Here is an 18,174-nt window from a genome sequence, read left to right as displayed (position 1 = left end):
CCCATCACACACACACAACACTGTCCCATCACACACACACACAACACCGTCCCATCACACACACACAACAACGTCCCATCACACACACACACACAACACCGTCCCATCACACACACACACACCGTCCCATCACACACACACACACACACACACACCGTCCCATCACACACACACACACACACACCGTCCCATCACACACACACACACACACGTCCCATCACACACACACAACAACGTCCCATCACACACACACAACAACGTCCCATCACACACACACAACACCGTCCCATCACACACACACACAACACCGTCCCATCACACACACACACACACACACACACCACCGTCCCATCACACACACACACACACCACCGTCCCATCACACACACACACACACCACCGTCCCATCACACACACACACCGTCCCATCACACACACACAACACCGTCCCATCACACACACAACACCGTCCCATCACACACACAACACCGTCCCATCACACACACAACACCGTCCCATCACACACACACACACACACAACACCGTCCCATCACACACACACACACACACACACACACAACACCGTCCCATCACACACAACACCGTCCCATCACACACACACACAACACCGTCACATCACACACACACAACACCATCTCACACACACAACACCGTCCCATCACACACACACCACCGTCCCATCACACACACACACACCACCGTCCCATCACACACACACACACCACCGTCCCATCACACACACAACACCGTCCCATCACACACACACACACACACACACACACAACATCGTCCCATCACACACACACAACACCGTCCCATCACACACACACAACACCGTCCCATCACACACACACAACACCGTCCCATCACACACACACACAACACCGTCCCATCACACACACACAACACAATCCCATCACACACACACAACACCGTCCCATCACACACAACACCGTCCCATCTCACACACACAACACCGTCACATCACACACACAACACCGTCACATCACACACAACACCGTCCCATCACACACAACACCGTCCCATCACACACACACACAACACCGTCCCATCACACACACACAACACCGTCCCATCACACACACACAACACCGTCCCATCACACACACACAACACCGTCACATCACACACACACAACACCGTCACATCACACACACACAACACCGTCACATCACCGTCCCATCACACACACACAAAACCGTCACATCACCGTCCCATCACACACACAACACCGTCACATCACTGTCCCATCAAACACACACCGTCACATCATTGTCCCATCACACACACACCACCGTCCCATCACACACACACACAACACCGTCCCATCACACACACACACACACACACACACACCACCGTCCCATCACACACACACACACACCACCGTCCCATCACACACACACACACACCACCGTCCCATCACACACACACACCGTCCCATCACACACACACAACACCGTCCCATCACACACACAACACCGTCCCATCACACACACAACACCGTCCCATCACACACCACACACACACACAACACCGTCCCATCACACACACACACACACACACACACACAACACCGTCCCATCACACACAACACCGTCCCATCACACACACACACAACACCGTCACATCACACACACACAACACCATCTCACACACACAACACCGTCCCATCACACACACACCACCGTCCCATCACACACACACACACCACCGTCCCATCACACACACACACCACCGTCCCATCACACACACAACACCGTCCCATCACACACACACACACACACACACACACACAACATCGTCCCATCACACACACACAACACCGTCCCATCACACACACACAACACCGTCCCATCACACACACACAACACCGTCCCATCACACACACACACAACACCGTCCCATCACACACACACAACACCGTCCCATCACACACAACACCGTCCCATCTCACACACACAACACCGTCACATCTCACACACACAACACCGTCACATCACACACACAACACCGTCCCATCACACACAACACCGTCCCATCACACACAACACCGTCCCATCACACACACACAACACCGTCCCATCACACACACACAACACCGTCCCATCACACACACACAACACCGTCCCATCACACACACACAACACCGTCACATCACACACACACAACACCGTCACATCACACACACACAACACCGTCACATCACCGTCCCATCACACACACACAAAACCGTCACATCACCGTCCCATCACACACACAACACCGTCACATCACTGTCCCATCAAACACACACCGTCACATCATTGTCCCATCACACACACACCACCGTCCCATCACACACACACACAACACCGTCCCATCACACACACACACACACACACACACCACCGTCCCATCACACACACACACACACCACCGTCCCATCACACACACACACACACCACCGTCCCATCACACACACACACCGTCCCATCACACACACACAACACCGTCCCATCACACACACAACACCGTCCCATCACACACACAACACCGTCCCATCACACACACAACACCGTCCCATCACACACACACACACACACACAACACCGTCCCATCACACACACACACACACACACACACACACAACACCGTCCCATCACACACAACACCGTCCCATCACACACACACACAACACCGTCACATCACACACACACAACACCATCTCACACACACAACACCGTCCCATCACACACACACCACCGTCCCATCACACACACACACACCACCGTCCCATCACACACACACACCACCGTCCCATCACACACACAACACCGTCCCATCACACACACACACACACACACACACACACAACATCGTCCCATCACACACACACAACACCGTCCCATCACACACACACAACACCGTCCCATCACACACACACAACACCGTCCCATCACACACACACACAACACCGTCCCATCACACACACACACAACACCGTCCCATCACACACACACAACACCGTCCCATCACACACAACACCGTCCCATCTCACACACACAACACCGTCACATCACACACACAACACCGTCACATCACACACAACACCGTCCCATCACACACAACACCGTCCCATCACACACACACAACACCGTCCCATCACACACACACACAACACCGTCCCATCACACACACACAACACCGTCCCATCACACACACACAACACCGTCACATCACACACACACAACACCGTCACATCACACACACACAACACCGTCACATCACCGTCCCATCACACACACACAAAACCGTCACATCACCGTCCCATCACACACACAACACCGTCACATCACTGTCCCATCAAACACACACCGTCACATCATTGTCCCATCACACACACACCACCGTCCCATCACACACACACACACACACCACCGTCCCATCACACACACACACACCACCGTCCCATCACACACACACACACACACACCACCGTCCCATCACACACACACCACCGTCCCATCACACACACACACCGTCCCATCACACACACACAACACCGTCCCATCACACACACAACACCGTCCCATCACACACACAACACCGTCCCATCACACACACACAACACCGTCCCATCACACACACACACACACACACACAACACCGTCCCATCACACACACACACACACACACACAACACCGTCCCATCACACACAACACCGTCCCATCACACACACACACAACACCGTCACATCACACACACACAACACCATCCCATCTCACACACACAACACCGTCACATCACACACACAACACCGTCACATCACACACACAACACCGTCACATCACACACACACAACACCGTCACATCACTGTCCCATCACACCGTCACATCACTGTCCCATCATTGTCCCATCACACACTTACACACAACATTGTCCCATCACACACACACACAACACTGTCCCATCACACACACACAACACCGTCCAATCATACACACACAACACCGTCCCATCACACACACACACACACACACCGTCCCATCACACACACACACACACACACACACACACCGTCCCATCACACACACACAACAACGTCCCATCACACACACACAACACCGTCCCATCACACACACACACAACACCGTCCCATCACACACACACACAACACCGTCCCATCACACACACACAACACCGTCCCATCACACACACACAACACCGTCCCATCACACACACAACACCGTCCCATCACACACACACACACAACACCGTCCCATCACACACACACACACAACACCGTCCCATCACACACACACACACAACACCGTCCCATCACACACACACACAGCACCGTCCCATCACACACACACACACAACACCGTCCCATCACACACACACACACAACACCGTCCCATCACACACACACACACAACACCGTCCCATCACACACACACACACAACACCGTCCCATCTCACACACACAACACCGTCCCATCACACACAACACCGTCACATCACTGTCCCATCACACCGTCACATCACTGTCCCATCACACACACACACACAACACCGTCCCATCACACACACACACAACACCGTCCCATCACACACACACAACACCGTCCCATCACACACACACAACACCGTCCCATCACACACACACAACACCGTCCCATCACACACACACACAACACCGTCCCATCACACACACACAGCACCGTCCCATCACACACACACAGCACCGTCCCATCACACACACACAGCACCGTCCCATCACACACACACAACACCGTCACATCACACCGTCACATCACTGTCCCATCATTGTCCCATCACACACACACACACAACATTGTCCCATCACACACACACACACACAACATTGTCCCATCACACACACACAACACTGTCCCATCACACACACACACAACACCGTCCCATCACACACACACACAACACCGTCCCATCACACACACACAACAACGTCCCATCACACACACACACACAACACCGTCCCATCACACACACACACACCGTCCCATCACACACACACACACACACACACCGTCCCATCACACACACACACACACACACAGTCCCATCACACACACACACACACACACAGTCCCATCACACAACACCGTCCCATCACACACACACACGACACCGTCCCATCACACACACACACACAACACCGTCCCATCACACACACACACACACACACACACCGTCCCATCACACACACACACACAGTCCCATCACACACACACACACACAGTCCCATCATACACACACAGTCCCATCACACACACACAATCCCATCACACACACACACACACAGTCCCATCACACACACGCACACACACCGTCCCATCACACACACGCACACACACCGTCCCATCACACACACGCACACACACCGTCCCATCACACACACGCACACACACCGTCCCATCACACACACGCACACACACCGTCCCATCACACACACACACACACACCGTCCCATCCCATCACACACACACACCGTCCCATCACACACACACACACACCGTCCCATCACACACACACACACACCGTCCCATCACACACACACACACACCGTCCCATCACACACACACACACACCGTCCCATCACACACACACACACACACCGTCCCATCACACACACACACACACACACCGTCCCATCACACACACACACACACACACACACACACACACCGTCCCATCACACACACACACACCGTCCCATCACACACACACACCGTCCCATCACACACACACACACACACACACACACACACACACAGTCCCATCACACACACACACACACACACAGTCCGATCACACACACACACACACCGTCCCATCACACACACACACACACACCGTCCCATCACACACACACACACACACACACACACCGTCCCATCACACACACACACACACACACACACCGTCCCATCACACACACACACCGTCCCATCACACACACACACCGTCCCATCACACACACACACACACACCGTCCCATCACACACACACACCGTCCCATCACACACACACACACCGTCCCATCACACACACACACACCGTCCCATCACACACACACACCGTCCCATCACACACACACACACACACACACACACACACACACACACACACACACACACACACCGTCCCATCACACACACACCGTCCCATCACACACACACACCGTCCCATCACACACACACACACACACACACACCGTCCCATCACACACACACACACACCGTCCCATCACACACACACACACACCGTCCCATCACACACACACACACCGTCCCATCACACACACACACACACCGTCCCATCACACACACACACACACACACACACACACACACACACACACACACACACACACACACACACCGTCCCATCACACACACACACACACACACACACACACACCGTCCCATCACACACACACACACCGTCCCATCACACACACACACACCGTCCCATCACACACACACACCGTCCCATCACACACACACACCGTCCCATCACACACACACACACCGTCCCATCACACACACACACACCGTCCCATCACACACACCGTCCCATCACACACACACAACACCGTCACATCACACACAACACCGTCACATCACACACACACAACACCGTCACATCACACACAGCGCAGGAACTGAGCACACACACAGGGCACACACACACCTTCAGTTTGAGCCTGGTCCGCCCCTCTTCATCCAACATCTCCTCATCCTCAAACTCATCTTCATAGTACTGGGAGTCAAAGGGTCTGAACAGAGAGGAACACACACATCATACACACAGTTCAGAGTGAAGACACTGCTTCTACCTATCCAGACCCTTCAGATCTGAAAACATGGAATGGTTAGGGTCAGGGAGGGGGGGACAGGAAGTGAACTGGGACCAGCTGGGGTGAGTCTAACCTGGGCTCAACAGAGAGGAAGTTGGGTAGTTTGACGAAGTAGAGATCTGATCCTAGATCAGTGCTGACTTTAGGAATCTCTACCTCGATACGAGTCTCTGGGACGGGCTCCTCCTCAGCCTGCTCCCCTTCCATACCATCCTCTTGGTCCTGGGGAGAGAAACACACACAGAGACACACAGACATGCTTCATTATTAGTTCTTGTAACATGCAGAGGTAAAGTGTGTCTCACCAGGGGTTGTCCTGGAGTGGAGGGTAAAGTATGTCTCACCAGGGGTTGTCCTGGAGTGGGGGGTAAAGTATGTCTCACCAGGGGTTGTCCTGGAGTGGAGGGTAAAGTATGTCTCACCAGGGGTTGTCCTGGAGTGGAGGGTAAAGTATGTCTCACCAGGGGTTGTCCTGGAGTGGAGGGTAAAGTATGTCTCACCAGGGGTTGTCCTGGAGTGGGGGGTGAAGTTGTGTCACCAGGGGTTGTCCTGGAGTGGGTGGTAAAGTATGTGTCACCAGGGGTTGTCCTGGAGTGGGGGGTAAAGTATGTGTCACCAGGGGTTGTCCTGGAGTGGGTGGTAAAGTATGTCTCACCAGGGGTTGTCCTGGAGTGGGGGGTAAAGCATGTCTCACCAGGGGTTGTCCTGGAGTGGGGGGTAAAGCATGTCTCACCAGGGGTTGTCCTGGAGTGGGGGGTAAAGCATGTCTCACCAGGGGTTGTCCTGGAGTGGGGGGTAAAGTATGTCTCACCAGGGGTTGTCCTGGAGTGGGGGGTAAAGTATGTCTCACCAGGGGTTGTCCTGGAGTGGGGGGTAAAGTATGTGTCACCAGGGGTTGTCCTGGAGTGGGGGGGTAAAGTATGTGTCACCAGGGGTTGTCCTGGAGTGGGTGGTAAAGTATGTCTCACCAGGGGTTGTCCTGGAGTGGGGGGTAAAGTATGTCTCACCAGGGGTTGTCCTGGAGTGGGTGGTAAAGTATGTCTCACCAGGGGTTGTCCTGGAGTGGGTGGTAAAGTATGTCTCACCAGGGGTTGTCCTGGAGTGGGTGGTAAAGCATGTCTCACCAGGGGTTGTCCTGGAGTGGGTGGTAAAGCATGTCTCACCAGGGGTTGTCCTGGAGTGGGGGGTAAAGTATGTCTCACCAGGGGTTGTCCTGGAGTGGGGGGTAAAGTATGTCTCACCAGGGGTTGTCCTGGAGTGGGGGGTAAAGTATGTCTCACCAGGGGTTGTCCTGGAGTGGGGGGTAAAGTATGTGTCACCAGGGGTTGTCCTGGAGTGGGGGGGTAAAGTATGTGTCACCAGGGGTTGTCCTGGAGTGGGGGGGGGGGGGGGGGGGGGGTAAAGTATGTCTCACCAGGGGTTGTCCTGGAGTGGGGGGTTTCTCAGCATCACTGTCTGATGAGATGTCGTCTGCCTCTCCAAACAGGTCGTCTGCTGCTGGCTTCTTACCTGAGGAAGAGATAGAGAGATGAGTCCTGACCCCTAACCTTTGACCTGTAACAGGTAGGAGTTGAACATGGAGGGATTATACCCTGACCCCCCTGCCTCCTCCTCAAAGTGCATCGGAGTAGACTTGGGTGGTATCCAGACTGTCATACCGACCTTTTGCCATCCTGGGATATTCTGTAATACGGGCACTGAACACAAGGGGCGCTATTATCAAACCCCACTAAGCAATATGGAGGTTACCAATGCTAATAAGCACATGTGAAATCCCATAGTGAATGCTAGCTAAATGCTAACGAGCGCATTGCGAACATTTTATAGTCTCTGACAAACTATTTGCAGAACAGACATCTCGGGTCATAACGTTATAAAAGTAACAAAAAAATGCTACTCACAGTTTGCTGCATGCACAAAACAAATATTAGACAGCAAGGGGGATTCTCTGCTGTTACCAAGCAACGCTTGATTTTGGAAGAAACTAACCACTTAGCTAGATACCTAGCTACTAAATTAGCAAACCAAATGCACAACTGCAGAGCATTTAGCACCTTTTAGACAGTCCACTTAATAATGATGAGATATTTAGCTGTCAAATGTGTGTAACTACATTTCCTGGCTCATGCTGCACAACAGTGAGTGACTCAAGGCTCCGGTCTCACCACGTAACTGGGGACTGCCGATAAGCTTCATAATGTAAAATAATGTGACAGGAGATAAAGCAGATCACCAAACGTATTGCACAAGTTGACTGCAGGTACTGTATTTCATAACATAAAAAGTAGCTACAAATATTCTAATTTATTAAATAAATGAGAGTTACAACGGTATTGCAAACCCATCCTGTGGCTATTTCCAAATACCCCGGTACACGGTATATATCAGGGTTCCTCAAATGGCTGCCCACAGGCCAAATGGTTTTTATTTGGCCCCCCAAGTTGAGCAAAATGTTATTTTTTTTAACATAAAAGACTAAAAACACCAGGAAATCAGCTCCAAGTGATTTTAATTTTGGAAAATCAGTTCCAAAGTATTCCCATTCATTATACATACAAATGTAAGCAGGTTTGAAATTATTATGTTTTAGTCAAATATTATATCTGTTTGGGTTTTTTGTGGTCAATTTGCAGTCTACAAATTATTTGTAATTATGTTCTGGACCCCTGCCGGAACACCCACCCAAGAATATTTTTTCCTAAAAACATTGGCCTGCGGCTGAATCTAGTTGATTCGGTGTAAGCCAAGCCTACACCGGGAGGAACCTTGGATCTTCTCTTCTAATATGCGTTGAGGAGACCACATATAGGACTCTTCAGATTAGGGTTGCATTTTTCAAAACACCCAAGTTTTCCAGAATTCCCGGTTGGAAGACTCCCGGATTCAGGCGGGGATAAGCAGGAAATCCGGAATCCTCCAACCAGGATTTCTGGAAAACCAAGGATTTTGGGAAAGTTATTGTTGCAACCAGCCCTCAGATCTAGGTTTACCTTTTCCCTTCTTCTTGGCTCCAACGTCGCTGTCAGAGTCTGAGGCAGAAGCCGCCAACTTCTTCTTGGCTCCAACGTCGCTGTCAGAGTCTGAGGCAGACGCCATCTTCTTCTTGGCTCCAACGTCGCTGTCAGAGTCTGAGGCAGACGCCATCTTCTTCTTGGCTCCAACATCGCTGTCAGAGTCTGAGGCAGACGCCATCTTCTTGTTCTTCCGTCCGACGAAGTCATCCTCGCTGTCACTGCCCTTCGCAGACTCTGAAGCACACACATAATTTAATTATTAGAATTCTCCTGTAGACTTCCAGTCATTGCTCAAACAAAGATTTAAGATCATTTTACTGGTTAATTGCACACAAGGTCCAATCGAAATGTTACTTCCCTTTTAACCCAACCCCCCTCTGAAAAGACACATATACATACAGTGCATTCTGAATGTATTCAGACCCCTTGACTTTTTACACATTTTGTTACGTTACAGACTTATTCTAAAATTGATTAAATTATTTTGACAGGATTGTATCGAGGTACAGATCTGGGGAAGGGTACCAAAAACATTTCTGAAGTATTTAAGGTCCCCAAGAACACAGTGGCCTCCATCATTCTTAAATGGAAGAAGTTTGGAACCACCAAGACTCTTCCTAGAGCTGGCTGCCCAGCCAAACTGAGCAGTCGGGGGAGAAGGGCCTTGGTCAGAGAGGTGACCAAGAACCTGATGGTCACTCTGACAGAGCTCCAGAATTCCTCTGTGGAGATTGGAGAACTTTCCATAAGGACAACCAACTCTACAGCACTTCACCAATCAGGCCCTTATGGTAGAGTAACCAGACAGAAGCCACTCCTCAGTAAAAGGCACATGACAGCCCACTTGGAGTTTGCCAAAAGGCACCTAAAGGACTTTCAGACAATGGGAAACAATATTCTCTGGTTTGATGAAACCAAGATTGAACTCTTTGGCCTGAATGCCAAGTGTCACGTCTGGATGAAACCTGGCATCATCCCTACGGTGAAGCATGGTGGTGGCAGCATCATGCTGTGGGGATGTCTTTCAGCGGCAGGGACTGGGAGACTAGTCAGGATCGAGGGAAAGATGAATGGAGCAAAGTACAGAGAATCCCTTGATGAAAACCTGCTCCAAAGTGCTCAGGACCTCAGCCTGGGGCGAAGGTTCACCTTCCAACAGGACAACGAACCTAAGCACACAGCCAAGACAACGCAGGAGTGACTTCAGGACAAGTCTCTGAATGTCTTTGAGTGGCCCAGCCAGAGCTCGGACATGAACCCGATCCAACATCTCTGGAAAGACCTGAAAAAAAGTGTGCAGCGATGCTCTCCATCCAACTTGACAGAGCTTGATAGGATCTGCAGAGAAGAATGGGAGAAACTCCACAAATACAGGTGTGACAAGCTTGTAGCGTCATACCCAAGAAGACTCATGGCTGTAATCGCTGCTAACGGTGCTTCCACAAAGTACTGAGTAAAGGGTCTGAATACTTATGTAAATGTGATATTTCAGTTTCTTTGTCATTATGGGATATTGCGTGTAGATTGATGACAGAAAATTATTTAATCCATTTTAGAATAAGGCTGTAACGTAACAAAATGTGGAAAAAGCCAAGGGGTCTGGATACTTTCAGAATGCACTGTATAGAGGTTTTTTAGAGGTAAGGGGGGCTGCCAGACTGGGTTCCCAGGGAGCTGCTGTTGTGGGGGGTTAAGTGGGCACAGCAGCAAACAATGGCATATAGGATGTGATACAACAATATCATATTGATAAAGCCTGATAGAGTAGCGGTACATTAATACAATAGTAAAGCAGATGTTGCTGAAGGTTGCAACAGTTTTCTTTTCAAACTCCAAGGCTGATCTAGTGAGTGGCTAGAGGAAGGTCCTTCAGACCACACACACACCCTTTCTTCAATACCTGACTTCTTCCTGCTCCGGTGCCCCGCCCCGCCCTCATCAGAAATCTCTCGCTCTTCGTCCGATTGGTGCCGCTTCTTCTCCTCCTCCTCCTCCTCCTCTGATTGGTCACTCTTAGCCCCTCCTCCCCACTTTTCATCATCTGATTGGTTCTCCTTGCCTGACCCCTCCCCATCTGAGTGGGGGGTTCCGGGCCCTGACTGGGGGGTGCCTGGCCCTGAGTGGGGGGTGCCGGGGTCTGACAGGGGGGTGCCGGGGTCTGACAGGGGGGTGCCGGGGTCTGACAGGGGGGTGCCGGGAACAGACTGGGGGGTGCCGGGAACAGACTGGGGGGCCGAGTGGGGGGTGCCGGGCACCGAATGGGGGGTGCCGGGGTCGCTATGGATACTGGCGGGAAAATAAGTTATTATGCATTACATACATTCCAATGAAATTTGTTTTCACTCAAAGTGCTTTTAATAGCAGGTGAAAAAGCACTAGCCTATATAAAACCATTCCATAATCATTCCTCCTCACCTCTTCTCAGAGCGAGCACTGCCCCTCCCAGACCTGGGGCTCCCCGCCCCCGATACTGGACTGCCTGCCTCTGACCTTCGATCTCCATCTTCCTCCTCTTCCTCCCGGTGCCCTCTCTCCGACCCACTGTGCTGCTCCGCGTCTGACTGATCATTGTCCTCGGGCTCCGAGTGCATGCTGGCGTCCGACTGGTTTCCTGAGTGTTCTGACAGGTTTGATTGGTTGTCGCTATGGCGTTCCTCTTCACTGTCATCCCCAAACAGCTCCTGGTTCATAGAGTTATACCATGTCATTATTGAGGCTAAGAGTGTTTCCTGTGTGTGTATGTACTGAAACAACTGGACCTCACCTTGGTGTTGGGCTTTCCCCCGTCTTGTCCATCATCATCTCTCCCGCTGTCGCTGCCGGAGGCGTTACTATGGGAACGGGACCTGGGCATCTCCGGCTCAGATTCAGAACCTGAACCAGAGCCAGACGCCACTGCTGAGACCACTGCACACACACACATTCTATCATATTAGCTTTCAGCAGAGGGGAAATGTACATGCATGTGAAATAAACACAAATACCAACGTTAGCTACGCACGAACGCCCTATGGAGAGCTTGGTTGGTTAACTAGCTTACGTTAATGTGCTGGACCAAGTATGTACTGGCTTTTTTGGTTCTGGTTAGGTTGTTGATATTCTCAAAGGTCCTCTTTACTAACGTTAGCTACTTGTTAGCTACTTAACGTTAGCTTAGCTAGCTAGCATCAGCCAACCGGCCTTAGCTTAGATCACATTAGCTAGCTTGCTAGCTGTAACTGCATGAAGCTATTCATCTAGCGTAACTTTAGACGTATTTAGCTAACTTTTCTGAACAGCATTTTGATGGCTAACTTCACCTCTTTGTTCGTTGTCACTGTCCCCATCACTCCCGAACAGTTCGTTAATGTCCGCCATTTCGTTGGTTGAAGACGAACCGGAAGTGATAGATTAGCGCTTTTGCAGATGTAGTTTCCCAGTTCAGCACCACACAGAAATGCACGATTAACTGCGTTGAGAATTCACCAAGTTTCGGCAGATGAGTGCTATGAAATAAGGTGCATGTAAACATGCATCAGATTAATACGTTAATGGGAATCATTGTGTTATTTTATCATTTAACCCTTACCAAAAAGATTGCCGTTTTGAAACTGCAATAAAAGTGCAGTATCTGCAGTCGACTGTGGTATTTTGGACGCAGTAATTGCAGAATAACTGCAGTTATACAAATTGATGGAAAGAGGTGTTGGGGGAAAAACATACATTATAAAATCCATATACACAAACAACAAGCTTGTGGTTAAAATGGGAAGAAAAAAAAACTTATTTTCACAGGGCTGTGGGGTGAGACAGGGATGCAGCTTGAGCCCCACCCTCTTCAACATATATATCAATTAATTGGCGAGGGCTCTAGAACAGTCTGCAGCACCTGGCCTCACCCTACTAGAATCTGAAGTCAAATGTTTGCTGATGATCTGGTGCTTCTGTCACCAACCAAGGAGGGCCAACACCAGCACCTAGACATTCTGCACAGATTCTGTCAGACCTGGGCCCTGACGGTAAATCTCAGTAAGACAAAAATAAGGGTGTTTCAAAAAAGGTCCAGTTTCCAGGACCACAAATTCCTTCTAGTCACCGTTGCCCTAGAGCAAACAAAAAACTATACATACCTCGGCCTAAACATCAGCGTCACAGGTTACTTCCACAAAGCCGTGAACGAGCTGAGAGACAAGGCAAGAAGAGCCTTCTACGCCATCAAAAGGAAAATACAATTTGACACACCAATTAGGATCTGGCTAAAAATACTCAAATCAGTTATAGAACCCATTGCCCTTTACGGTTGTGAGGTCTGGGGTCCGCTCACCAACCAAGAATTCACAAAATGGGACAAACACCTCCAAAAATATCCTGAAAAGAGCCGTTAAATTCTACAACCACCTAAAGGAAGTGATTCCCAAACCTTCCATAACAAAGCCATCACCTACAGAGAAGAGTCCCCTAAGCAAGCTGGTCCTGGGGCTCTGTTCACTAACACAAACAGACCCCCAGAACAGCAACACAATTACACCCAACCAAATCATGAGAAAACAAAAACTTGATACATTGGAAAGAATTAACAGAAAAACTGAGCAAACTAGAATGCTATTTGGCCCTAAACAGAGAGTACACAGTGGTAGAATACCTGACCACTGTGACTGACCTAAACTTAAGGAAAGCTTTGAATATGTACAGACTCAGTGAGCATGGCCTTGCTATTGAGGAAGGTCGCCGTAGGCAGACCTGGCTCTCAAGAGAAGATAGGCTATGTGCACACTGCCCACAAAATGAGGTGGAAACTGAGCTGCACTTCCTAACCTCCTGCCAAATGTATGACCATATTAGAGACACATATTTCCCTCAGATTACAGACCCACAAAGAATTTGAAAATAAATATAATTTTGATATACTATTGTGGTAAACCGTGGGGTGTTGGGTTGAGCGTGCAGAGATTAACACAGAGACAGGGAGGTTCTAGTCAGCAAATGCGACTTTACTAGGCAATAAAATAAACATAACAACGCCGTCACATAGGCTTCTCTCGGTCCTTCTTCTCAGCTTCTACTCAGTGTTGGTCTCTCTCTGTTCTTTCTCACGGTGTGCCACAGTGCTCCTTTTATGTGGCTTCCGTGGTTGGTTGGCACTTTCCCCTAATTACCTCTACTTGGAGCCATCCGTGTCGGGGTGCCCAGCCCGTGTACTCCCAGCAGAGGGAGCCAACGTCACAGCACGTACCTCCCCTCTATTACCAAGCCTCCCGGGATGCCACACTATCTAGTGGGTGAAATACCACAATGTGCCATCACAGCAGCAAGATTTGTGACCTGTTGCCACACGGGCAACCAATGAGGAACAAACACCATTGTAAATACTTATGTTTATTTATTTTCACTTTTGGACTTTAACTATTTGCACATCGTTACAACACTGTATATAGGCATAATATGACATTTGAAATGTCTCTATTACTTTCGAACTTTTGTTTATTATCTATTTCACTTGCTTTGGCATTGTAAACATATGTTTCTCATGCCAATACAGCCCTTTGAATTGAATTGAGAGAGAGAGAGAGAGGGAAGGAGAGAGAGAAAGAGAGAAAGGGAGGGAGGGAGAGAACAAACTACTTATGTGATGCCAGGTGGGAGGGAGAGCGAAAGAGAGAGAGAGAAAGGGAGAGGGAGAGAGAAAAAGAGAGAGAGAGAGAGGGGGGGGAGGGAAAGCGGAAGAGAGAGAGAGAGAACAAACTCCCTGTCTGCTGCCAGAAGAGAGAAAGGGGAGTTGTACGAACATGCTCTATCACTCACATTGTGCTCTTAACTACAGGTGGACCAAGGGTGACTTTAAAATACACACACACATGTTTCACATCCGGAAACCAAACACACTGCTGCCACACCGTGTACGTGTTACATCATCCCTGTTCACCTTGACCCTGGATTCAGTCCAGTTGGTTTGTTGATTCTCAACATAATCACAGCCCACAGAGTCCTATGCCCCGCCCTCTACCCTGCCCATGATCCTGACAAAACCACACACTCAGTAATGATGGTCACATTTAATAACACAAACACCTATGTGTTTAATGAATAAGGAAACCAATAGAAGACGCTCAACCAACGTGAGACGAGGTGCAACCAAAAATCTGAAGAACATTTGGAAGGAATAGGAACGCATCAATAGGAATATTAAATGAATAGAAAAATGCTTAACGAATGTCACGTTATGAGAAATGTACTGGACTGGTGTATTTGAAAAAACCAATAAACTGAGTCCAGAGCAGTTATTTCCTCAAGGAAATAGAAGCTGTCCCTAACCACTGATCGAGGGTCAAGACTGTCCCTAATCACTGATCTAGGGTCAGGTCTACAGTTTCCATTCCCCTAATGGTTAGGACTGGGGAGTGAAGTAATCTGGTCCTAGATCTGTGATTAGGGGCGACTTCTACCACTGCTGTAATACCCTATCAGGCCTGATCTGGCAACGCTTCTCATTAAAACTGATTTCAGACGACAGAACTATAAATGTCATAATCTCATCTGAGCTCCTGCTTGCCTGACATCACTTCACAGGCAAAACACTGATCCACGTCTTACTGGCTTCAGCTGAATTCACTTACTACTGTGAGAGGGGCTTCTCTGCATATCTCTATATCTCTGATATCTCCAGGCCCATATCTCTATATCTCTGATATCTCTAGGCCCATATATCTATATATCTGATATCTCTAGGCCCATATCTCTATATCTCTGATATCTCTAGGCCCATATCTCTATATCTCTGATATCTCTAGGCCCATATCTCTATCTCTGATATCTCCAGGCCCATATCTCTATATCTCTGATATCTCTAGGCCCATATATCTATATATCTGATATCTCTAGGCCCATATCTCTATATCTCTGATATCTCTAGGCCCATATCTCTATATCTCTGATATCTTTAGGCCCATATCTCAATCTCTGATATCTCTAGTCCCATATCTCTATATCTCTGATATCTCTAGGCCCATATCTCTATATCTCTGATATCTCTAGGCCTATATCTCTATCTCTGATATCTGTCTTCGTGATATTCTAATGTTTGATTATGATGTTGGGTATGACACTGGGTGGACAACAACTTGTCCATTTCTATTATCAGTTTATATTATATTCTGTGGAACATAGAGCGAGCTTGTCTGGTAACCATGGCTACACCCAACTGCTGCTTCACTGTTTTTTATTACAGTACAGACCTCTACTGTGATAACACCCCATACATGACAGAGACCAGAGAGAGAGAGAGAGAGAGAGAGAGAGAGAGAGAGAGAGATGGAAATTGTTTTCTATTACAGTACAGACCTCTACTGTGATAACACCCCATACATGACAGAGACCAGAGAGAGAGAGAGAGAGAGAGAGAGAGAGAGAGAGAGAGAGAGAGAGAGAGAGCGAAAGAGAGAGAGAGAGAGAGAGAGAGAGAGAGAGAGAGAGATGGAAACTGTTTTCTATTACAGTACAGACCTCTACTGTGATAACACCCCATACATGACAGAGACCAGAGAGAGAGAGAGAGAGAGAGAGAGAGAGAGAGAGAGAGAGAGAGAGAGAGAGATGGAAATTGTTTTCTATTACAGTACAGACCTCTACTGTGATAACACCCCATACATGACAGAGACCAGAGAGAGAGAGAGAGAGAGAGAGAGAGAGAGAGAGAGAGGAGAGAGAGAGAGAAGAGAAGAGAGAGAGAGAGAGAGAGAGAGAGAGAGATGGAAACTGTTTTCTATTACAGTACAGACCTCTACTGTGATAACACCCCATACATGACAGAGACCAGAGAGAGAGAGAGAGAGAGAGAGAGAGAGAGAGATGGAACTGTTCTCATGATCTGTTCTCCATTCTCTCTCTTTCTTTCTTTCTCTCTCTGTCTTCTCAGGGAGTGGAAACTCATGACTCATTCAATTCCCCTCTGGCTAGAGTTCCACAGAGGTCCACTACGGCAACCAGATCCAACGCTACACACACACACACACACACACGATGAAAGTGAGATCCAACAGTCCACTCTGCCACAGTTAACCCAGAGAGGAATGTGTTGGAATGTGTTGGATCTCACTCATGACATCATCCTGCAGGCATGTGCAAACAATCACAGAAACTGGATCTAATTCGAGGACGTCACACACACACACACACACACACACACAGTACACACACTCCTGTAGAATCCTTCCAACTACACTGAACAAAAATATACATGCAATCTGTAAAGTGT

The 18,174-nt window shown here is 49.1% G+C and overlaps 1 protein-coding gene across 1 annotated transcript in view; it reads right to left on the bottom strand.

The window, feature by feature from the left end:
* The window catches only part of LOC106594225 (uncharacterized), a 74,887-nt gene extending 61,534 nt beyond the window's left edge, over positions 1-13,353 (bottom strand). The window contains exons 1-8 of the mRNA XM_045708516.2: positions 13,244-13,353; positions 12,709-12,851; positions 12,360-12,625; positions 11,845-12,230; positions 9,921-10,178; positions 8,345-8,439; positions 7,004-7,152; positions 6,765-6,849 (exon numbers count right to left, since the gene is read on the bottom strand). Of these exons, the coding sequence (XP_045564472.2) occupies positions 6,765-6,849; positions 7,004-7,152; positions 8,345-8,439; positions 9,921-10,178; positions 11,845-12,230; positions 12,360-12,625; positions 12,709-12,851; positions 13,244-13,301 (1,440 nt within the window). The 5' untranslated portion in view covers positions 13,302-13,353. The remainder of the gene's footprint in view (positions 1-6,764; positions 6,850-7,003; positions 7,153-8,344; positions 8,440-9,920; positions 10,179-11,844; positions 12,231-12,359; positions 12,626-12,708; positions 12,852-13,243) is intronic.
* Positions 13,354-18,174: the final 4,821 nt, after the last annotated feature.

This window comes from Salmo salar, chromosome 11 (genome assembly GCF_965601325.2).
Source record: "Salmo salar chromosome 11, fSalSal1, whole genome shotgun sequence".
Classification (NCBI taxonomy): domain Eukaryota; kingdom Metazoa; phylum Chordata; class Actinopteri; order Salmoniformes; family Salmonidae; genus Salmo; species Salmo salar.
This window is presented reverse-complemented; position numbering and strand designations above follow the sequence as displayed.